This window comes from Schistocerca serialis, chromosome 3, assembly GCF_023864345.2.
Source record: "Schistocerca serialis cubense isolate TAMUIC-IGC-003099 chromosome 3, iqSchSeri2.2, whole genome shotgun sequence".
Classification (NCBI taxonomy): Eukaryota; Metazoa; Arthropoda; class Insecta; order Orthoptera; family Acrididae; genus Schistocerca; species Schistocerca serialis.
Window position 1 is genome coordinate 355533918 of NC_064640.1, and position 25714 is coordinate 355559631.

The following is a 25714-nucleotide window of genomic DNA, read 5'->3' on the forward strand; positions in this document are numbered from 1 at the left end:
CACTCGAGAACATGTACGATGATTATTACGTAAGAGGTTTCGACACATACGACAAGCTTATGAAAAGATATCCTAAACTGAAGTCTAAAAGCAATATTAAAAACATACTGGATTACGTGGCAAAGAAAAGAGAAGGAAATACAGTTTTCAAAGGAAATCGTACACTGCTGTTCAAGACCATCAAGGAGCGTGTAATGGCGAAATTCGATGAAGCGCGAGAATGCGGTTCCACCGTTCATTATTGGCATTTACAACATTGGGCATTGGACGTAGCCAGAAATCTCGGGTGTACAAACTTTACAGCTTCACTAGGATTTATTACTAATTTGAAAAAGGAGTATAGGATAACATCACGCCGTATCACTATGCTCCAAGCACAAAAAGATAAGGATGACGAAGAAGAGCTGATTGAAAGAGCTCAAACGTTTGTTGCTGACGTCAATGAGCATGTCACGAGAGAAAACATCGATATTAGTTCTGTATGGAACTGTGATCAGTCAGTTCAACTATGAACTTTCTTGTGACAGAACACTATCCACGAAAGGGGAGAGAAACACTGTCGCGGTGTTGCAATCAGTTAACTGTGCAACACATACACTGCTGGCCACCGTAAATGCAACACCAAGAAAGACAAGAGGTAGCACAACAAAATTTATTTTGTAGATAACATGTTGACCAAGTATCAAATGATTACGTTTACAGACGTCTGTGACATGTGGTTCCTGCCAGAATCAGTAGCCAGAGTAGCCGCCATTGTTGGAGATCACCGCTGCCACACGTCTCGGCATTGAGTCAAAGAGACGTTGGATGTGTTCCTGGGGTACAGCAGCCCAAGCAGCTTCCACACGTTGCCAAAGATCATCTGGTGTGGCAGCTAGGGATGTAATCTGGGTCACTCGTTGAGCAACCATGGACCACATGTTTTCTATCGGCGAAAGATCCGGAGAGCGAGCCGGCCAGGGAAGCACTTCAATCTGGTTATTGACGAAGAACCTTTGGACAATGCGTGCCACGTGTGGTCGCGCATTATCCTGTTGAAATACGGCTGTGGCCGAGCCTTGAAGGTAAGGAAGGACAACTGGCTCCAGCACCTCGGATATGTAGCGCCGACTATTTAAAGTACCGGCAATGCGTACTAGAGGCGTGCGAGAGTAATATCCAATACCGCCCCATACCATAATACCCGGTGCAAGACCAGTGTGGCGGTGCATAATGCAGCTGTCCAGCATCCTCTCTCCACGGTGTCTCCACACTGGAATTCGACCATCGTGGTGCTGCAGACAGAAGCGTGCCTCGTCAGTAAAGACGTCATTCCATTCTGCCGTCCACATCCGTCTGTCATCACACCATTGGCGACGGAGACGTCTGTGGTTCTGCGTCAATGGTAGACGAAGCAATGGACGTCTTGCGGACAGACCACTCTGCTGTAAACGGCGTTGAATGGTACACGCAGACACTGGATGATGCGTTACAGACGCAATGTGCTGTACTATGGTTCGGGATGTCACTGAGCGATCCGTCACTGCCATGCGCACAGTTTGCCCATCAGCACGTGCAGTGGTGCACCGAGGTGAATGCGATCGACCACGTCGGTCCGTCGTACCCTCCTGCACCCAACGGTCACATATCCGCATTACAGTTGTTTGGTTTCGTCCAACATGACTAGCGATTTCTCTGTATGATAATCCACAATCTCGGTAAGCCACTATCCTTCATCTGTCGAACTCGGATACTTGATCAAACGATGTTCGCTGTTGTCTACGAGGCATAACTGATCGTCTTGTGAAACAACCACAAGGTAAACACACGTGCCGAACATACACTCGTCGAAATCGCCAAGCCTTAAATGGCGCTATGAGGTGGCGCCACAGGCGCGCATGATGTGCGTCTGCGCTGAAATTCTAATCAGTTGCATATCTCATCACTGCAAACCCACGGTGTAAATTTCACTTGATTCGGATGCTTCCTTCAGGGTGTTGCATTTACGGTGGCCAGCTGTGTAGTTACACGAGCGATGTTGCTATATCAATGGACGATTCCACGAATCCAGTGGAAAGTTTGGACCCCGCGTGTCAAGGGAAATAGAAACGCGGGGCCCTCCAAATGTCGTCGTCGATGCAAGTGTGATGGGAAGATGACGAAACAACATCTGAAGACGTTTTTTCTGTCAGTTTTGAATCCACATTTGTCGAGAAAGTCATTAGTACTTTGTGACTCCTGGTCTGGACATAAGGATGAACGAGTACTACTGGAAGCACCTGGTGGAAAACATGTAGATTTAAAAATCATTCCGCCTAAAACTACAAAATATGCACAACCTCTGGATGTGTATTTCTTCAGGCAATATAAAATATATGCCGAGAGAATAAAACACTTCATTAAACTACGCTCCAGTAATATGCAGCCGAAATTGCTCGACAGGTTCTTTATCATGAATATGCATTCTGTCATTTACAATCAGTTATCTGCGGGAGTGTACAGACCAATGTTTCGTTACGTGTGGCAGAACGCTGGCTACGATATTGGTGAATCATCCAACAACTTCAAAAGTGTCATTGACGTGGCGTTCAACACTGATATAGAATATGCAAATACGCCATGCGATCAACTTGCATTTCTTCACTGTGCGTTTTGTAGTCATTCGTATTGCTCGGAGCATTTTAATGACATTCCGCATTTACATTTATAGTTAAGATTGCTGCATTGCGTATGGCGTCTACAATTACATCTACAGTGATATCTAGAGCATGACTGCAGAGTTTTGCAGAAAAACGACACCCACCAGCACATTCAGAGGAACATAATGGTCCTGTAACCAAACGTTCATACAGATCTGTTTGTTCGAGCCCAAGTACTTTACTGGTTAGTATGTTTTGTAATATTAGTGACAGAGTTCTTAGTTATTGTGCCATATATTATAACTAGAAAAATTATTCTACGTCGAAGTACATATTTGTACATCGGATTGTGTGCTATAGTTTGAAAACACTTTCACTGAACTGAATACTACTGCATCTAGCAAACTCTAGTTATAGAGGATTCACTAGTAGATCCGATTATGAAAGCTTGTGTGTTTGTGTGTGTGTGTGTTTGTGTGTGAGCGTAATGAGAATGAAACGGAGGATGACACAGAAAAGGCGGAAATGACTTTTTCTAAAATTGTTTCACAGAGGGAAAGAGCACTGTAGTTCCTTCTTTAAATCGTGGCACAAAATGACAGATGTCGAAATAAGTGACCATGCGATAGAAAGTCTACTGGAATTACTAAACAGAAGAAAGACCAATGGATCTAAAGGAATACCAATTCGATTCTACATAGAGTATGCAAACGAACTTGCCCTCTTCTAGCAGTCTACCGTAGGTCTTTGGAGAAACAAAGCGTTCCTAATGATTGAAATAAAAAAAAAAAAAAAACACAAGTCACTCCCGTTTTCAAGAAAGGTCGTCGAACAAATACACAGAACCATAGGCCTATATCTCTGACGCCGGTCTGTTGTAGAATTTATGCTCGCGTATTATGACATCTCTGGAGACCGACAATCTCCTGTCTGTAGGAATGAAACAGCTATAATGTGAAACCCAGCTCGCTCTGTTCGTCCACGAGACCCAGAAAGTAGTAGATGGAGGCGCACAAGTGATGCCGTGTTCCTTGACTTCCTGAAGGCGTTTGACAGAATTCCGTAATGCCGCTTAGTGAACAAAATATGATCATACGGAATATCACAGCAATTGCGTGACTGTAGTGACAAGTTTCTAGGAAACAGAACACATCATGTCATTCTCACTGACGAGAAATCTACAGACATAAAAGTAACTTTGGACGCAACGCAAGGAAGTGTTTTAGGACCATTACTTCTCACAGTATATATAAACGACCTAGAAGATAACGTCGGGAGTTCTGTTAGGTTGATCGTGGATGATGTTGTTATAGACAGAGAAGTCATAAAGCTAGAAAACTGTAGCAAAATTGCAGGAGGAACTGCAGAGGATCGGCGCTAGGCCTCGTACATAAACAAATGTAACATATTGCGAATACATAGAAAGACCCATTATTGTATGATTACACAAATGCAGAACAATCACTGGAAAGCGATATGCGTAGGGAGCAATCTGAAGTAGAACTGCTGCATACAGCTACTCTTGGGTACGGCAGATGCCAGACAGACCCATTAGAGGAATTCTTAGGAAATGTAGTCCATCGATAAAGAAGATGACTTACAAAACACTCGTTTGACCAACACTTGAATTAATCTAAACATCTATATCTGTACTTTGCAAACCACTGCAAAGAACACGCATTGTCATTAGTCTAAGATGTGTGACAAACAGGACTAATAGAGGAAACAGAAAAGATCCAAAGAAAAGCAGATAATTTAGTTACACGTTCATTTAGTAAGCTTGAAAGTGTCAGAGATGCTCAGCCAACAGTCACAGGGACTGCGAGAGAGTAATTTTGGATCACAGTGTAGTTTACTGTTAAAATTCCAAAAGTGCATGTTCCTTGAAGAGTCAACCAATATAGTGCTTCCTCCTACGTTTAGCTCATGAAAAGACCATGAAGATAAAATCAGAAAGATTTGAGCCAACATGGAGGCTAACCAGCAAATGTTCTTCCTACGAACCATTTGTAACTGCAAGAGAAAAAGAGGGAAGTGTCACTGGTACACGAAGTACCCTCCACCAAACATGATGAGGGTGCTTGCAGAATATAGTGTAGATGTCGACAATAACCCCTCAGGTTACTTGGTGCCCTTATGACAGCTGGGTCATTTCATGGCACTCATATACTGTTCCAGTAGCAGGGGTTGATGTATGGTCTGCTGCTCAGACAGACAGCTCCACATGCTAACTCCTTACGGACTACGCGCATCTGTGTTGGCACTCCTGATGCATCGAGCTGGGTCACCTGTCAAACCACCACATGTCTAGCCACACCTGTCTTTCGTGTCTCACTATCCTATCCAAACTGTGAATAACGTAAAAGGCAAATGACTTGGATCATCTCCATCTGCTTCCCAGTCTCTCTTAGTTGGTGCTCATATTTCATGTGAATGTCGTAACAATGAGAAAATTGGGATTAAGGAAGCAGGCAGGTGTGTTCTGAGTCTTTCTTCTCTCACTAAATTTACAAATTTGGCGGGACGGGGTCTGAGTAATAACGGTAGAAAATTTTCTTTACCAGGGGATAAAACTCACATAACACTGACTCATGTAAGATGTTGCGGTGACAGAGCTTGTATAATACAATTCTTCTGTTTTGACTACAAATAATGTTTCAATCATTTCTTACGCATTTCGACCACTGGGCCGTCCTCAAAGGACAAAGCTATTTAAAAACAATGTTTGATCTCGGGAGCAACAGTTGAAACACTATGTAGTTTAAGTTTTGCACAGAATGGCATTACACCATACGAGAGGCAACATGTATTAAATTTAAGTCTGATAATGTTTCTTGTAATACCTCTATTGCACATGTTTTAGCGCTTAATTTTTTAATTGCCTGCCCAGAGAGAATCTTGGAAATATATTGCATAAAAACACCATGAGATACAGCAGCCATGTTGCTCTTCAACAACATATACTGAGGTGACAAAAGTCATGAGATACTACCTAATATTATACCAGACTTCCTTTGGCCTGGTGTAGTGCAGCAACTTGACATGGGATAGCCTCAACAAGTCATTGGAAGTCCCCTGCAGAAATACTGAGCCATGCTGCCACTACAGCTGTCCATATTTGCGAAAGTGTTGCCAATGCAGGATTTTGTGCACGAACTGATCTCTTGACTGTATCCTATAAAAATTCAATGGGATTCATGTCATCTGGGTGGTCAAATCATTCACCTGAATTGTCCAGAATGCTCTTCAAACCAATCGCAAAAAAATTTGGCCCAGTAACATGGTGCATTGTCACCCACAAAAATTCCATCATTGTTTGGGAATATAAAGTCCATGAATGGCTGCAAATGGTCTCGAACTAGCTACACTTAGGCATTATCAGTCAATGGTTGGTTTAGTTGGACCAGAGAACCCAGTCTGTTCCATGCAAGCACAGACCACACCATTATGGAACCATCACCAACTTGCACAGCACTTGACAACTTGGATCCATGGCTTCATGGGGTCTGCACCACATTCAAACGCTACTGTCAGCTCTTGCCGGCTGATATCGGGAATCATCGGACCAGGCCATGGTCTTCCAGACTTCTAGGATCTAATTGGCTGCCATAGCCCACTAATGCCATATTTCACCACACTGTCCCAATGAATATGTTCTTTATACATCATACATTGATTACTGTTGTTATTTCACATAGTGTTGCTCATCTGTTAGCACTGACAACCCTACGCAAACGTCACTGCCCTCAGTCATTAAGTGGATGCCATCGGCCACTGCGTTGTCCATGGTGAGAGGGGTTGCCTGAAATTTGGTATTGTCAGCACACTCGTGACACTGTGGATCTCGGAATGTTGGATTATATAACGATTTACAAAATGGAATGTCCAACGCTTCTAGCTCCAACCACCATTCCACGTTAAAAGCCTGTTAATTTCTGTTGTGTGATCATAATCACATCAGAAACATTTTCACATCAATTAGCGTAGTACAAATGACAGCTTAGCCAGTGCACTGCCCTTTTACATCTACATCTACATTTATACTCCGCAAGCCACCCAACGGTGTGTGGCGGAGGGCACTTTACGTGCCACTGTCATTACCTCCCTTTCCTGTTCCAGTCGCGTATGGTTCGCGGGAAGAACGACTGTCTGAAAGCCTCCGTGCACGCTCTAATCTCTCTAATTTTACATTCGTGATCTCCTCGGGAGGTATAAGTAGGGGGAAGCAATATATTCGATACCTCATCCAGAAACGCACCCTCTCGAAACCTGGACAGCAAGCTACACCGCGATGCAGAGCGCCTCTCTTGCACAGTCTGCCACTTGAGTTTATTAAACATCTCCGTAACCCTATCACGGTTACCAAATAACCCTGTGACGAAACGCGCCACTCTTCTTTGGATCTTCTCTATCTCCTCCGTCAGACCGATATGGTACGGATCCCACACTGATGAGCAATACTCAAGTATAGGTCGAACGAGTGTTTTGTAAGCCCCCTCCTTTGTTGATGGACTACATTTTCTAAGCACTCTCCCAATGAATCTCAACCTGGTACCCGCCTTACCAACAATTAATTTTATATGATCATTCCACTTCAAATCGTTCTGCACGCATACTCCCAGATATTTTACTGAAGTAACTGTTACCAGTGTTTGTTCCGCTATCATATAATCATACAATAAAGGATCCTTCTTTCTATGTATTCGCAATACATTACATTTGTCTATGTTAAGGGTCAGTTGCCACTCCCTGCACCAAGTGCCTATCCGCTGCAGATCTTCCTGCATTTCGCTACAATTTTCTAATGCTGCAACTTCTCTGTATACTACAGCATCATCCGCGAAAAGCCGCATGGAACTTCCGACACTATCTACTAGGTCATTTATATATATTGTGAAAAGCAATGGTCCCATAACACTCCCCTGTGGCACGCCAGAGGTTACTTTAACGTCTGTAGACGTCTCTCCATTGATAACAACATGCTGTGTTCTGTTTGCTAAAAACTCTTCAATCCAGCCACACAGCTGGTCTGATATTCCGTAGGCTCTTACTTTGTTTATCAGGCGACAGTGCAGAACTGTATCGAACGCCTTCCGGAAGTCAAGAAAAATAGCATCTACCTGGGAGCCTGTATCTAATATTTTCTGGGTCTCATGAACAAATAAAGCGAGTTGGGTCTCACACGATCGCTGTTTCCGGAATCCATGTTGATTCCTACATAGTAGATTCTGGGTTTCCAAAAACGACATGATACTCGAGCAAAAAACATGTTCTAAAATTCTACAACAGATCGTACTTTGTGTATGCAATACTACTACCCTCTGGACATGTGTACTGCTATCCACTGACTTTTGTCACGTCAGTGTAATAGTCCTATCTTGACAACAATCATTTATGAATAACACATTGTTATGACATAAAATTTCATGAATGGTCACATGATATTGTTGTATGCACTGGACAACACTTAGTTTCAGCAGCGCACAAGCTGGTCAGCTTATGTTCTTGTGTTGTAATTATAGTGTATTTCTTAGTTTCACTGTGCACCAATTTGTCCACTATGACTATCATGTAGAAAACATATTGGGAGGTTGTAGTGAGTATCCAAACTTTCTGGAAAAGGTTACAAAGTGGGTTATAGGTGGCACACTGTATGTAATTTGGCGAAAAAAAATTTTTTAGACAGAAAAACAAACAATGGGACAGGGTCCCATCTGTTGTCATTATGAACACAACTGCTAGGAATTATATATACTTCTAATAGAAACTGCTTTCTAAGGGACAAAGCGTTCATGTCTTTCTTACAACACATTATGAACTACCGGTATGTTTTATTTAGCACATCTGTTCACTTAGCATACCACCAGTTTCATTGTGCTGTATTGTATTGTATTTTTACTGCTCCAGATTTAACAAGCAGTAGGCCCTAAAGGTTGTACAGACAACTGAATAGGTCTATATAAGATACAGTAAAGTAATACACCAGACTTGAAGTAATTGTGGGGGAAGGGCTGCAAAACAAGTTGAGTAAAGCCAGACAGTATGTTGAAAAATTTGATGCAGTTGTGGACATTCCCACAGAGATGCAAAGCTGCAAACAAGAATGTGTACTATATATATTAGGCGTAAGAAATTCTCTCATCCTGTGTTAAGAACAAACGTTTTTCGTGTTCCACTAATGAGCGAGTACAGGGTTCGAAGTGCAGGCAGCCCAAAAAAGTCGAAAAAAAATTCAGTGTCAGAGGAAACTGCTCAGAAAAATCTATTGACCAAAAAACTGCCAATGGAAACTCATTACCACCATGTACAGTACTATTAGAAGTAAAAATTGTATTAGTGCAACAAATGATGAAATTAAATGCAGTGCAGAAAACCAGACAGTGAATAAGAAAGAAGAAACATACGTACTATCAATGAGTCATGGTAGGGGACTAGCCACAGTCTTATCTGATATTAAGTCAGAATATAAAGTGAATAGAATTTGAAAGCCTGGAGCTCGATTACAGGAAGTGCTCAAAAACCGTGAAACTGCAGTAAAAAGTGATGTAAACTGTGTCATAATCAGAGAAGGAAATGATGTATATAAAAATAAAAGCAGCCTTATTGAAGGAGCACTGATAACACCATACATAATTCTTATAACACACTACCATCATCTGAAAATAATATTGCTCATATAAGTAGAGCATCCCCATAAAATGATCCCATAACTCATTATTGAATGAAAATGTGCAGAAAAAACTAGTTTCTTCATTTTTAAATTACGTATGGCAGTAGGAATTGAAACATAGCCGAACTAATGCACTAAAATAATTCCAGGCCACAGTCCTCCAATTAAAGTTGTGATCCAAAACAGTGAACACTTTCTATTTCTTGTACTTCATTGTTTCAGTAGACTATTTCTGTAGCTTGTAGAGTTATATGAGATGTACTGAACTGAATGTACTCAACATAGCACAAATATCATTACATTGCATTGCATTTGTGTTAAAACAACTGATGACGTTTTCTAATCTTTCAACAGCTGCCTTTTCACTTAGGAAATTGATATTACCTCTTATTTCTACACTTATATCATCTACAGAAAATAATAAAATTTGTACTTTTTGAAACTGCAAATGAAGGATTGTTTATGTACTGGTAGATCAGAAACAACAGAGGACCCAAACTTGAACCTTACAGTACACCATGTCTGATTGGTTCTAATTCTGAATGCCTATTGTTAAGTGACTGACAGGCAACAGATACACATTGCTTTCTGTCATTCACATAAGATAAAAACCAGGAATACACATTGCTTTCTGTCATTCACATAAGATAAAAACCAGGAACCTGCTGTGTCTACTACTTCATAATATTTAAGCATTTCCTTGGGAATACTATGGTTCCCTTAGCTAAGTCACAAAATTTCCCAATGGTAGTAGCTTCTATTTTACTGATTCTAGTATATTGTATACCAAGGAAAAGACTGAACATTATTTTCAGTTAATCCTATGCTGAAATGAGTGCACATCTGCTGAACTCCTTGGCATACATTTCGAGACTAAATTTACTTCAAATAGTCACACGGACGGTATATCTATAATTCTGTCACTTGTTATTTATTTGTTGGGGAAACAATGCACATATGTTTTTAAACAACTATCACTGAGTTCCTATTATGATATCTTCCACTTTCATTTAAAATAAGGTATTGATTTTAGGGTGATTCTCCCTGAGGAAGAAAAAGAAGAAGAGAGAAAAATTAAGAGGGAGAGAAAGGGGGAGGGGGGGAGCATCTGTTTGAACAAGACCAACAGGTGCACATCTGGAATTTCCATGACTAAAATACCTTATAGGCCTTATTCCACACAGTTAAATATATTAACAGTTTATTTCTCTCCATATGCAGTTACCTCTTGCATATAGAAGTAAATTATAGAAGGAATAGCCTAAGGCAACCTGTACACCAAGATAATTCTTGTCAAACATTAAAAATAGAAATACATACAACTCAACTAAATAAAATAGAGTGTACTTACAAATGTCTAGGCATCCTTTGCATGCAGATGCTTGAAGATGGACAAATAAATAAACAAACAAAAGTGTTTACAACTTATATGATCTTCTAAATTTTTTTTTTTTGAAAATACTGGCAATAATAAGACAGATTGGTAATTTGGAATAGTGTCTTGACCCCTTTTTTTGTGAAGTTGCAGAAAACAGAACGCTTGTCTCTCTAGGAAAAGATTAGTTGCATAAGTAAGCCAATATATTACTAACTGTAAGCTCAGCTGAACAACATTTCATTATTTTACTTTTGATTTCTTCATAACCACTTGACCATTTATTTGTAAGAGAATTAATAAAATTTGGAAACTTATTTTGGAAATGTAGGAGGATGCTGAATTTTATGTAACTTGTTTTGGAAAGTACTCTATGGAAATATTCAAACCTAATCTATCTGTTACTGGCCAAATAAATTTATGCAGAATTCCTCATTTTTTAAAGAAATTTCTCCATTTTCTGGATTCTTTTCTCCTGTCTCATTTTTTTGGTGGGTTCCAAACAGTTCTTATCTTGTTCTTTAAGGAGCTTATTTTATATTGATAATACATACCATTTGGCACTCAGATGACTTTACTTGGACTTTTACAGCACAGTTTGAAATGGGCTTTAATCCCATCATCATCCATGTCCCTTGATGACTAGTAGAGTTTTCTCGTAGTTCTGCATGATATTCTGATTACATACGTAACCCAAGGTTCAGATGCATTTAATCTGCTTCCATATTTTAATTTCTTAGGAATGCAGTTTCTATTAGTAGCCTATTACAATGTTACAGAATACATTATGTTTTTCATTAACACCAGGAATGTTGTACATATCTTTCCAGTTTGTATCTGACAATTTCTTGTCCATTTATCACCCTTGTATTTTCCAATTATTTTTATTTATGTGGTGCACTCTGATATTAAACATCAGCAATTGACTATAATATTCTGAGAGGCCATTAACTATGGGAATTTCAATAGCACTTTGTAATCTCAATGCATCTATAAAAATGTGGTCAGTAGCAGTAGTGCTCATTCCCATAATTCTTGCTGCAAATTGCATAAAGGAGCTGGATCACATAAAATGGCAAGGAACTTAAGTAAAGCTCTAGAACAGGTGTTCTCTGAAAAATTATATTTCCACATAATATTACCTTATTTTGCTTGGAAGTCAAGAAGTTTAATAATGCATCAATATTTCATAAATAATTCAAAATTAACAGATGGAGTCCTGTATGCTATTATTATTATTAACTTTCCAAGAAAATCTACTTTTGCAGCATAAGTTTTAAAACACTGATCACTGTAAAGTATATGGGTATCAGTGTTTTTATAGTTTCATGCCTTCTTAATGTAACTGGCATCTCCTCCTTTCTCCATGCTTGACCTGCAGTTATTTCTGCCCATATTCAGCATTCCTGTATCAATGGTCAAAGGATGTTCGGAAAATCATATTACATCTACATGATCTGTGTCAACCTGTTCAAGAGCCTTCATGAGGAATCCTTTCTAATCACTCACAGTCCTGAAACCCTTAGTTAGTTCTGATTTACTGATGACATATTTATGATTTAGAGACCCACTGAAGACATCCCACTGTCATTCATTCAAAATCTTAACACCGGTCTACCACCTGTTTTATATTGTCCTCCTTGGCCCCTAGAGCCACCTTCACTTCACTGATGGCCACTTTCAGACTATTTAAATTAAACCCATCACTCACCAGAAGTACATCCACTCTGCAGCTGCTACCCGTCTTATATAAAAAACGTCTCACCTCCCTCCCCCATACAGACTGGCAACCAGTGGATACCAAATTTTCAGTGACAAGCAATTCTTTTCCTAGGGTACTGAGGATCGTACTGAAGCATCAGCAGAGTATATCAACCCTTCCAACCCTGACTTAAACAGAACTCCTCTACCCCTATTCAGTTGTCCACCAAAATTATGCAGTATCTTTGTGTGTCCTTATGGCCATCTTGTTTTCAATCCCTTGACCTCTGGGTGACATTCCTGTATAAGACCCAGATGCAAGACCTGTCCTATACATCTGCCAACCATTCCTAGACCAATTCTATCACTGGCATCACTCATCACAACTAGAGCCACACATGGAAGCAGTCACAGCATATAACTATGTTGAAAGTACTATGCAGCATTCTATGTAGATATGAGCACTAAACTATCCACTCACATGAACAGATATTGTCAAACCGTGACTGAAAGTTAGCATGCTATGCAAGTGGTTGTCCTCAGCATTTGTTTTACAAGCCATGCTACTTGGATTCTTGCCAACAGCCTTAAGTTTTTCTGAATGTTGTGGGTGGGAAATCTCCCTTCTACATATCGTTCATTCCAGTTAAGATTTCAATATTTGCTAACTCTTGTGCCACACTTGTCCTCCTTCTCTTCTCCCTTCATGTCATCAACTAATGTCACCAATTGTTCCCATAACATGCTCTTACTTTTCCTGTTTCCTCTGTCTACTACTCCATCCTTACTCATAACTTTGAACCTTTCGATATCTCCTATATGTATCTACAAGTTTGTATTGTTACCCCAGTACTCTCCCATTTTCCTCTCTGTTTTCATCCTGGCACACCTATCCCTAACTTGACCTTGCAAAACAGTTACATGTTCCATCCTAGCACTATCCTTCATAACCCCCCCCCCCCCCACCCCACCTACTGTACCATTCATCCATCTCCTCACTCTACATATATCTCTGTTCGCCCACCACTTATCCCATTTGACATCATTGCTGACCTCATTTAGATAAACAGCATTGCAATACAAGAGCCTGTGCTGAGTTGAGCATGTGCATTGGTAGTCCTAATAAAGGACATTCTCCAAAAATAAAGCATTTTTGTCTTTTATAAGCAATTACCTACTGTTCAGAATTGCTTCTATTTGGCGGGCAGTGTTCTATCCTACATACATACTATCTCTATTCCTGGATTTTCAGTTACTGATATTGCATGTACATGCACAGTTGTACATTATATGTAGATCTGAGTGTATATGTGTATTGATTTTAGGAATATAATAAGGAGAAAGTTAATATCTTTCCATCAAGTGATGCTAGAGTATGTGTAACAATTCTGTGTGTCATAGCTCAATGATTTGGGTTTAAGTACACCCCTGTGAATCAAATACACAGCTGTATGAATACCATTATTATGATGAATTATGAATGCAGATTTACCGTTTGGAAGAGGAATATATATCCTTTTCTCAAATCTTCGGCGAAATGCCTCATCAATGTTCCATGGATGGTTGGTTGCTGCTAGTACCATTATCACCTTGTTATCTGAACTGAAAAATTTTTGAGAGCACTTTTGTTATTTCTGTATGATGGAGGAATTACACACACACACACACACACACACACACACACACACACACACACACACACACACAGACACACACACACACACACACACACCTAAGAAATGCTCATAGACTTGATGCACGTGCAGACACATGAAAAGACAAATGGACAGGTATGATATTTACTGCACTATGGCTATAATGCCCTTTAAGACCTGATTTAAAGATTGTTATGTATCCATATTTGAACTTCAGCTGTACCCTGATCAGAAGATTTATATTTGTTATCATTGGAAGAATTATATGCAAGGTAAAAGTGAAGTTTTTGTGTGCTTGGAGGCTTTATTTAATATATGTGCAATGTAACTTGGCATTTTACATGGGGGATGCAGGAAGCAGGGGAGTAGGTATAATCCTCTCCATTACTCCTAGCACAGTGTAAAAGGTTACAGTGCACATTTTGTAGTGACAATTCTTCTTGTTAGTTTGATCACATGGTCAAAGAGAATTACATGTAGCAAAATATGCTACATTTGCATCACTGTGTAAAAAAGCTTCTTGTGTTCCAATACTGATTTAGAGATGGCTGTAGATCACACTTGAAATCAATAATTGTATAAACACAATCAGTGATTATTGTCTGGTATAAAAAAAGACAGAAAAATAAATAATTTTTTCAATCATTGCCCTACAACTATCTTTTATTTCACAAAAGATGCGCACTGTTTACTTATTGGTTTTAACCTATATTTATTAATACATAATATATTTCCATAGAAACATTGAAATTAAAAAATGAAATCAGTTAATTAACTCAGTTCCTGCAAAATCATTTTTATATTGTGACAACAGAAAAATTGTAACAGACTAGTACTTGAACCTGGATTTAAATTAGACTCATAAATAATAATACAGTAGTAATTTGATTAATGAATCTGTTTCGTAGTTTTCAATGCTCCCATGGATGTTAATGTCCTTGGGTTGGTGGTACAGGGTACAATGTCCATTACCCCTGTGATGCTGCTACCACGTATGCCTTGGAAGAATCTCTTGTTGTAATGTTCAGAAGAAATACAAGGGGAATAGCAATCATACTGAGGCTTTGGGTCACTCTTGGAGACATAACTGGATAGGCTTGCATAACCACTGTAACCAGATGTGTCTCAAAATTCTGATAAATATTGTCTATTCAACTCTTCTATGGTATAAATGGAATTGTCCAAAAAATATACGTCTACACACACACTCTGCCAACTACTGTGACATGCATGACAGAGGGTACTTCTCACAGTATCACACACTACAGTTTCTTCCCAGTTAATTTGCATATGCAGTGTGGGAAGAATGACTTTGTGTACGTTCCAATTAAACTAATTTTGTATTTGCAGTTGGTATGTGAGTGAATCTTTTAGGCATCTGCAATACATTCCTAGATTCCATATATATTAATAGTTCTTGAAACTTTGTGAATAGGCTTTCACAGGATACTTGGTCTCCATTTTAAAGCATCTGCCAATTCAAGTTTTTCAGTATTTTCGATGGTCTCCTTCGAGTCAAACAAACATGTGACCACTTGTATAAGTTCAGTATCCCCAATAAGTCCTGTTTAGTATGGTTTCCACACACTTCAACAATATTGTGCTGTGGAACACACAAGTGTTTTGGAAGCAGTCACCTTTGTAAACTGATAGCATTTTACCTAGGCCTATACATTTTCTGGCCAGTTACATTATCACAACACATTATTACACCCACATAATAGGATGAATGGACTGACTCCAACTGTGACTGCTGCTTATGCCATTGCTGTTTCTGTTGTGTGAATATTTCTTGTTATTTATTTTGTTTGCTTCAGTTGTAAAATTAATACCGTATTTTCAGTACAGGTACTTTATTGTTAGTGATTTTATCCTTTTTGAAGTGCTAGAAACCTGTTGCTTATTGTAATAATTAAGGAAGAATCATTCGCAATTCTTTTCACAGTTTTAAATGTTTTTTTAGTCGTAATATATTGTTCAGTTCTCGTAAAGGTTTTCTTTGCAGGGAATTGGTTTTTGCATAATTTAGCGCCAATTTTTTTGTCTCTGCATATTTCGCCATCATTTTATAGCTTCTGTCAACGGAGTTCGTCGATTTTACTTCTTAAATCTTTAACTTGATCAATGAGCATACTGATAAAAAATGTAAGTACCATCTTTGTTATTAAAATTTAGTCCTAGCTCATCTTCCATGCACAACCATATCTTCCATTTCGAATTCACATTTGCACAAGAGAAATGAAGCAGTTTTATATTTGATGCACACAATTCCTTTAAAGGAACGATTTCCACAGTAGCAAAGACCTGAAACTCTTCGACTTAACGTCGCATTTTGTTCGCTTCTGTACTCTCGAATTTCTCTGATTCTACATGCCTCTTTTCCATAATTTTTGATATTACAGTGCAAGCTAGACACGTCCTGTCACTAAATATGTTGATTTTTTTTTTTTTTTTTTTTTTTTTTTTTTGCATGTTCAACACGTATTTGCTCATAGTTTACTTTTGTTTGGCGAGCAATTCGACTGATTGTTGGTGCTTAACGCCAAGATGGGGAAACGTTCTGCAGCTCAGAATTTTCATTTATTACATGCGAAATCTTATGTCTTATAAAGCCCACATTTTTTTCTAAATTTGTAATGCATTCTTTCAATTTGACTGTCATAATCCCCATAAATAGGCTACCTGTTTTTATGGCAGAATTGAAACTTTTAGTCCGTAGCTCGTGGTCGTGCGGTTGCGTTCTTGCTTCCCGCACCCAGGTTCCTGGGTTGGATTCCTGGCGGATCAGGGATTTTCTCTGCCTCGTGATGACTGGGTGTTGTGTGGTGTCCTTTGGTTAGTTAGGTTTAAGTAGTACTAAGTTCTAGGGGACTGATGACCATAGATGTTGAGTCCCACAGGGCTCAGAGCCATGTTTTTTTTTTTTTTTTTTTTTCCTTGCTTGGTAGAATAGAATAGAAACTTTATTGTCTCACAACATCTAATTGTAAGTGTACAGAATAATTACAGGTATTTTGTCATTTTAAGTACCACAAAATGGTTTAAAATAATCATGTTGAAAATAAAGTAAAATTAAGAATAATTATTTACTTAAAGTACTTTTTTAGCATGAGAGAATAAAATGTAACACCAGGTACAGTTATTTGTAAGTTCTTTAAACCATGCAGAGCTTTTGTATGTTTACAAACTTTGCCATTAATTTTACTGCAATAACCAGTAGTCTCCAACTATCTCTCCATAGAGAAATGCACTAAAGACATCCAGTTGATAGATGGAAAAGTTATTCTCATTAAAATTAACCAGAAAAAATTTCAATGAAACCAGTTTTGCTACTGCACTGTATACCTCTAAATAAGACAAGCTTTGTAAATTGTCTAAGACTATTTACAAGACATCCGCCAGGAAAGCTTGAAGAGTCACAAGACAAGCTTTGTTGGAAACCTTTGCTACAAGACAAGCTTTGTGAGAAACAACATTACCCTTTTCATCCCTTTTTTTGCCTAAAAACCCATTTTCTGTCAATAACATCACATTCATTTGGCTTACATACATAATACCATGTGATGTTTTCTTCTAGGGCGTGCAGCTCTCTTGGTTGAGCATTTTCCAATATTTAGCTTCACTGCTAGACATTGCTTCAGCATAGGTGCTGGGGTCTTTGTCAATCACTGCTGTCAACAGCTCTGACACATAATCCTCCAATTGATTTGGGTGTTGAATTTTCCTCCTGGATCTAAGATTGTATGTGTTCTTGGCCTCTGCATCCTCTAAAAAAATTTCTGTTTTCACTGTCTTCACTGATTTCTTGTTCTCCTCTAGGCTGACTTTTATTTTCTTCCACAACATCAGTCCTCATTTCTTCTTTCCATTCCTCTAAATCTGAAGCTTCATCTATGTTCTTTTTATCACAATGAATAGTATCTGACTATTTTACATGAACATCAGCTTTCTTCTTCCTTTTGGATACTGCTGGAGGCAAAAAATAATGTCTTGCTGCATCTCAGTTCTCTTTGTGGGAGGTATAAATATTCTGTAGCCCTTCACATCATTATCATAACCCACAAATAGATCTATCTTGTTTTTGGGGCCTAGTTTCAGTCACTTTTCCTTGGGTATGGGGACAGACATATGCGTTTCAAATATTTTCAAATCTGCTAAGGGCAATTCTCTAACATAAAAAGCTTCAAAAGGAGTTTTACTTTCTATAGGGCTTGGACCAGTTTGATTTAATAAATAAGCCACCATGTTAACTGCTTCAGCCCAGAAATGTTTGGGAATTCCTGAAATCATTGAATGAGCAGCTTTAACCAAGGTGTGCAGTTCCCTTTCAGCTTTTCCATTTTTCTGTGGAGTGTACACAACACATCTTTGATGGGCTATGCCATTTTCACTCAAAAATGTACCTAAGTCAGTACTCATAAACTCCAGTCCATTATGACCTCTTAGAACTTTAATTTTCCGACCATTTTCTCTCTCAGTGTTTGCATAAAATACCTAATCAAACATTTTACTTTATTCTCCTGTTTCATAAAAAATACTTTGTGTTAACCACAGTTGTCATCCTTCAAATGCAAAAAATATCTTGCTCCTCCAAGAAGCCGGCCGCAGTGGCCAAGCAGTTCTAGGTGCATCAGTCCAGAACCACGTGACTGCTACAGTCGCAGATTTGAATCCTGCCTCGGGCATGGATGTATGTGATGTCATTAGGTTAGTTATATTTAAGTAGTTCTAAGTTCTAGGGGACTGATGACCTCAGATGTTAAGTTGCATAGTGCTCAGAGCCATTTGAACCAGCTCCTCCAAGCTAATGCATCTCCATGGGTCCACAGACATCTGTACGAATCAGTTCGAGTGAGGCATTAGCTCCAGAGGAACTGACAGGGAAAGCAAGTGATGTTGTTTACATACTAAACATTCTTTACAAATGTTTTCAATGAATCTCACTCCTTTATATGATAAAAACTCTTTCATGTGCGTAATGCTCTGATGTTACAATTATTTGTGCCAGACACTCAAGTTTTCAATATATATAGACAAATTGACATGTTATTACTGTCAACCACAGTGTGTGTTTCATCCACATGCATAAAAGGAACCATTGACAGTTGTGACTGTGTTCCGTTTAGTGAAAACAATGTATGATACATTTTGTTGACATGTTTGAATTATGCACAAACTTCGCCTTTACTCTTCAAGAATTCACATTGTTCCTTGTTTGAAACTAAACACATATCTTTGTGTAACACAGTTCTTACAGAAAACAGATTGAATTTCAGTTCAGGAACAAAAGGCACTCCACTAAGTACTGTTTTGATAAATTTAACTCTGATCCATGCATACAGTTCCACAGTACCATGCTCAGTCACATCAAGAAGTTTACTGTCACCCACAGTAACTTTCATTGAGCTTTGCACACTGTCCAGTTTTGTAAACAGTTCTCAGCACATATGCTCGCTAGCACCTCATCCAATAATTTTCTAGGTCAACTCCTTGATTCATACACATAAAGGCATTTACATTCTGAGCCTTTTTGCCTTCCTTTGATTTCAACAGCCTGCAATCTGACTTCAAATGACATCTTTTCTTACAATAATTGCAACTTCTTAGTTCTATATTTGCTTTACTTTTGCTGTCGTTTGCGTAGTAGCTCGTCTTACCACAAGCATAACAGGTAATTTTTTATTGCCTGCTTAGACTGACTAAAGCTACCTCCGGCTGATTGCACTGATTATTTCTCTCTTCCTCAATGAGCAATCATGAAATTAAGTCATTAAACATTTCCTTCTCAAAGAATATGGACTCCCAGGCTGAACAGAAATGTTTATATCACCCTTGCAATGACATTACCACTTTTGTTATGATCATTTTATCTGAAAGTGGTTCTCCCACTTGCTTCAATATTGTGTTGATTTTTTTGTATTTTCGACACAACGGTAACCACTGCGTCATCATCAAACTGGAGCAAGAAACACTTTTGCTGAAGTAGGTAAATACTGTGGACTCTTTTTCATACACAGTCTCAGTTTTGTCCACATGCCAGCTGATGAGTGAGTGGTGCTACCTCCATCCAGGTCACAATAAACTCCTGTGTTTTTGTGTCCTTTTCCTGCCATGTTTTTACTTCTGCTTCTCTCTCCTGTGGTGACTGAGTAACAATGCTATTGGCAGTATCTAAAAGGTCTTTTCCTCTTAATATCACATCCATTTGGAATTTCTACACCACCTAATTGTCCCCTGCAGACAATATTAAAAGAAACTGATGTGTAGATTGTTCCATTGTGCCACGCCAACACTATGCCGGTGACATTAAAAGTTTTGCTGTTACGCATGACACCAGGAAACAACTCTCTGCCACTACACTGAAAACAGACTTATGCACCTACAACCATAACCTGTGATCAGGAACAGTAAATGAACCATGAAAATAAGCCCATTTGTACGGAGTTTATTGCAATGTGTAACAGCTTACAACTAATGGCAGACAACAATACAAACACAGAATAAACAGAAAATGCGAAAGCATTTAAAAATGGTAGATAACACAAATCAAAGATAAACAGTGTTGCTTCTTTAAGATATCATTAACATTGTACCATTAACAATTCTTCTGTGGGTCTGACAAATCTGTGACCATTCATACTGTCCTTACACCAAGGACAGCACAAATGGTCACAGATTTATTAGACCCATGGAAGAGCATTATAGAACTACTGCATAGCTTGAGTGTTTTGTAAGCAACCTCCTTTGTAAACAGATTATGTATTCTTAGTGTACTACCAATGAGACAAAGTCTGCCACTTACTTTATCTACAACTATGCTTAGGCAATTTCTCCATGTAATATAACTACAAATTGTTACAACCTTGTATTTGTACAAGTTGACTGATTCGAGTTGTGACTGATTGTTATTGAAGTTGATGGATACGACTTTTTTCATTTTGGGAAATGCACAATTTTATATTTCTGAAAATTTAAAGCAAGATGTGAATCCTTACACCACTTTTAAATCTTATTAAGATTTATCTCAGTAACTGTGCAACTTTTTCAGGCAGTTCTTCATTACACATAAATGCATCTGTGAAAAGTTTGAGGTTAAAAGAAATGGCTCTGAGCACTATGGGACTTAACATCTAAGGTCATCAGTCCTCTAGAGTTAGAACTACTTAAACCTAGCCACCCACGGTGGCTGAGCGGTTCTAGGCGCTTCAGTCCGGATCCGTGCGACTGCTACAATCGCAGGTTCGAATCTACTGCCTTGGGCATGGATGTGTGTGATGTCCTTAGGTTAATTAGGTTTAAGTAGTTCTAAGTTCTAGGGGACTGATGACCTCAGATGTTAAGTCCCATAGTGCTCAGAGCCATTTGAACCATTTGAACTTAAACCTAACTAACCTAAGGACATCACACACATCCATGCCCAAGGTAGGATTCGAACCTGTGACTGAAGCAGCCGTGCGATTCTAGACTGAAGTGCCTTGAACCGCTCGGCCACAATGGTTAGTGTTTGAGGTTATTATGAGTGTTGTCTGATAGGTCATTAATATGCAACGTGAACAGCAAGCATCCCAAGAAACCTACCTATGGGTTGCCTGAAGATACTTTTACATTTGTTGATGGCCCTCTAGCCAAGATAACATGCTTCATCCTCTCCACCATGAAATCCTCAGTAAGTCATAAATTTCAATTGATATCCCACAGAATCATACTTTCGATAAGAAGTTTAGGTGAGGTACTGAGTGAAATGCTTTTCAAAATTCAAGAAATAATGCATCTGCTTGACTGCTTTGCTCCATAACTTTCCAGATATCATGTGAGAAAAGTGTGAGTTGGGTTTGCATAAACAATGCTTTTTAATCCATGCTGGTTACCTTGCAAGAGGTGATTTTGTTTGAAGTCCTAGTTATGTCTGAACTCAGAATATGTTCTAAGTTTCTATAATGATGCATGTCAATGATATTGGACATTAGTTTTGTAGATAACTTTTGCTATCCTCCTTGTAGATGGGTGAGAGCTGTGCTTTCTGCCAACTACTGGACACAGTTTTTTTTGTTTGAGAGATCTATGGTATATAATATTTTTACGAGGGGCACTAACTCAGCCACAAATTCTGTATAGAATCTAATAGGAATTCTATCAGGTCATGGAACTTCATTCAGTCTTAGCGGTTTAAATTTTTTCTTAATAGTAGTGACCCTAATATCTATATCACCAATCTTGGCAGTGGTGCAAGCATTAAATTGGGATAGTACTCCTGGAGTTCAGCATTTCTGCTTTTTAGGAGTGCTATTAACCCTGGTGCTTTGTTGCAAGTGCTTCAGCAATTGATACTGATAACTAGGACTTCTATACTTTTTTGGGTGGATAGGGGGAAGGTGGCAAGGGGAGTGCATTAATTTTGACCTTACACTGATGCTTTTACAGGTGTCATTACTCAGACAGCATGAAGAGTCAGGGAATATAAAAAAAATCTTTTGTGCACCCCACAAACCATCAACTGTCTTGGTAACAGCTTCTGATGTGTAGTGCACACCTGACACATCTAGACAGACCCTAGATTTCTCTACTCTATGGTGCAATTCTAAGAATTTGTAGCCTAACTTGTCGCAGAACCTCCAAAGTCAAAGTGATTCAAGCCGCCTTCTCAACTGAGAACCAGGGGAAATGCTGCAGAATGTATGTCTGTGAAAATGGCTATTCTTTTCAGCCTTTCCTTCCAGTCGTGGAAGGATTCAAGTATGATTTTGAAGCTTGCCTGACAAGCACTGTTTGTTCAAATATGCTCCACAATACACAGTTGTCTGTTCCTTCAATGGGTGCTGGAACGGCCTCCTCAGAATGTTGAATGGGCATACGAGTGGAGTGCGTGTGGTGATCCTTCCCATCCTTTGCTGAAATTTTTCTAAGGGTACAAGTATTCCTGTATGTTATAAGTGTCAGTGCTTAATAGACCCCATACTCTTTTAAATTTTCTCCCCTTGACATGATACACAGCAGATTCCTAAATAAGTGAAGTGAGTCTTACTGGCTCAGTTTCAGTTTCAGTGAAAGACAGAACCTTGAATTCATTGGTTGGGGGTGGGGTGGGTGGCTGTAAAACCTTGAGTTCTCTCTGGTCCCTGTCTCCTCTGTACAGGGCCCTGAGACCTATCACCCCATCCACAATGGCGAGTAGTGATAGATCCTGTACTTGCTGTAGAGGAAACAATGGGAGGATTGTATTCGAGCTATCATTGGTATCTTTGGTACATGTTTCTCTGTAGCCCTCCAAGTACACCTGTTTGGTGCAGCTCCAGTCATCTAACAGTTGTCAGATCTGTTTCCAGCTGTCTACAAACAGTAAGTAACTCATCGCAGGCCTGAGAACAACATTCGCAGTTGAGCGTATTGTGACTCATGGAATGTTTCACAAAAGAGTAAACTTATAACTTTAAATGAAGCTTGCTAATTTGTGTTTAATTTTTGGATTTGTTATGCTACAAGTATTACAAGTGCCCATTAAGAACTGAATCAATTAACACCCAAGGAAGACATTTCTATTATGACAAAAGAAAAACCTGGGATAAAATCTTCTGATTTCCTGAAAGAATTTGTTTTCTGGGGTTACACTCAATAGCAAACTCAGCTAACTAACTAAAAAATAGTGGACACATGCAGTGCACAGTCTGTTATTTTTCAGAGTGTTTTCAAACTTGTTCTTATTTTGAGTTTTAAACACCAGTGGAGTAGTTTGGCATTTTCTGTGACAGAATGAAGCACTTTTTGTTTCAAGGAAAAAATCTGGTCAGATATTCTTTAATTTATAGAGTAGCAGTTGTAGTGACCAAGAGTGCATAACAGCTGGGACACCCAAAAATCCAATACACTACCTGGGAAAATATAGGCTATATTTAATATCCCTTGTATTTACTAAAAATACATCAACACTCAACAGATTCTTGAGAGTATCAAGAAATCGGCACCCTGAATCATGTCATCTGAGAGTTTATCAGTTAAAAAAAGTCTCAGATGAGGACAGGAATCTATTTGGTGCCAAAACAGTATGCTGAGGAATGACACAATAATAAACAGTTACATTTTCTCTCTCTCTCTCTCTCTCTCTCTCTCTGTGTGTGTGTGTGTGTGTGTGTGTGTGTGTGTGTGTGTGTGTGTGTGTGTGTGTGTGTGTGCATGTTTCAGAACTGCTTATTGTATTTTATGTGCAAAATTTTCACACTGTCAACTCATCTGGAATTCACAACAATGGCTTAGGGACTACATATGTTTCACAATCTCTGCATTATTAATCTTCCAATGTGCCTGTACCCTAACCTTTTTCTTTTCTCAGACTCTACTCAAACACTGATTGCAGTGTCAACCAACTTATATCTTCATTCACACAGGCAACACTTGTCCATATAACTTAATTAATGGATGTTTCTTTACCATTTGAAGTAAATATGGTGTTCATACCTGTTAGAATTAAGACCATCCATTTGAATCAACAGTTCTGCCTTAAATCTTCGGGAAGCTTCATGTTCTGAATCTGTACCACATTGTGAACACAGTGAATCTATTTCATCTATAAAAATAGTGCTTGGGGCATAAAAGTGAGCCTGAAATATAATGCATATTATTAAGGAAATATCTTATTCATTGCAGCAAATTAAAATGTTCAAGTTGAAAAACTGGTATGAGTGAGACCCAGAAAACAAAATCACTTTGAAAAATTAATACAAGTATTCAATCACTATTCCAATCATATTGCCTTTTTTCTACATGTCATTATATTTTGAAATGTACATTGTGTATTTGTAATGTAGCAGTATGAGCTGTTAGCCTAGAATATACAGTATATTATAAGAAATGAGTTGATTGGCATATATTTTAGATAAACTTGTTCTACCAATATTGAAACATGTAGACAACAAATTAGCTTTATGTGATCATATGAACTGAATTATTTGTTATAAAGTACAGGCCACAGCATATGCAGTGGATCTCCTGAAACACTGCTTTACAGAGACACTTTAATGGAGCATTATGATGTGGAGATGCTTGTGTCAAAGTTACTCTCAACTATTTTTAAATAATTAAAATTTTTGATATTTATATCCAGTCTGACAGGACAGTAGCACTGAGCATTTTCCTAACTATGGGTACCAGAGTCTAGGTGTACAATGAATATCCTCTTTAGTTTCTTAATATTCAATCTGGAGTTGCCAAACTTGATTATCTATATTTCTAGTTTCACACTATGCTCCACTTTTTTCTGAGTTGTTGGCTATCCTCTCCACCACTTTCATCTTCTAGTTTTTAAATCTTATCCATTGGTTTCATTATTTATTTATTTCTTATCCTGTGACAATATGACTTTTTTGACTTGGGAACCTGGTTGGGTCTCCTGCATATCTCTTAAATTGCCCCTTTTCTTTCAGCCCTTTCTTCTATTTTAGTCAATAAAGGAACATCTGATTCCAAAGTCTACTATCTTTATCATCTGCTGTTCTTGTGTTTTTCTACTGGAACCTCATAAGTGTCAATTTTCCATTTCAGTTTAGAATTATTAATATTAGTTGAACTGAGAACAAAGAGTATCAACTTAGTTTACAAATTCCAAGGATTTTAGAAAAGGGAAGGGAAGGGAGGAAAATGCATTGAAACCTGTAAAATAAAGTGTGAGAAGGATGATGCACTGAAAGAATCAGCTCAGAGGACA

General features: G+C 38.6%; 1 protein-coding gene across 1 annotated transcript in view; it reads right to left on the reverse strand.

Moving 5' to 3' along the window:
* Nucleotides 1–25714, reverse strand: part of LOC126470831 (katanin p60 ATPase-containing subunit A-like 1) — a 105769-nt gene that overhangs the window by 10990 nt on the left and 69065 nt on the right. Inside the window, exons 6-7 of the mRNA XM_050098847.1 lie at nt 24469–24611; nt 13857–13966 (exon numbers count right to left, since the gene is read on the reverse strand). Coding sequence (XP_049954804.1) covers nt 13857–13966; nt 24469–24611 — 253 coding nt within the window. The remainder of the gene's footprint in view (nt 1–13856; nt 13967–24468; nt 24612–25714) is intronic.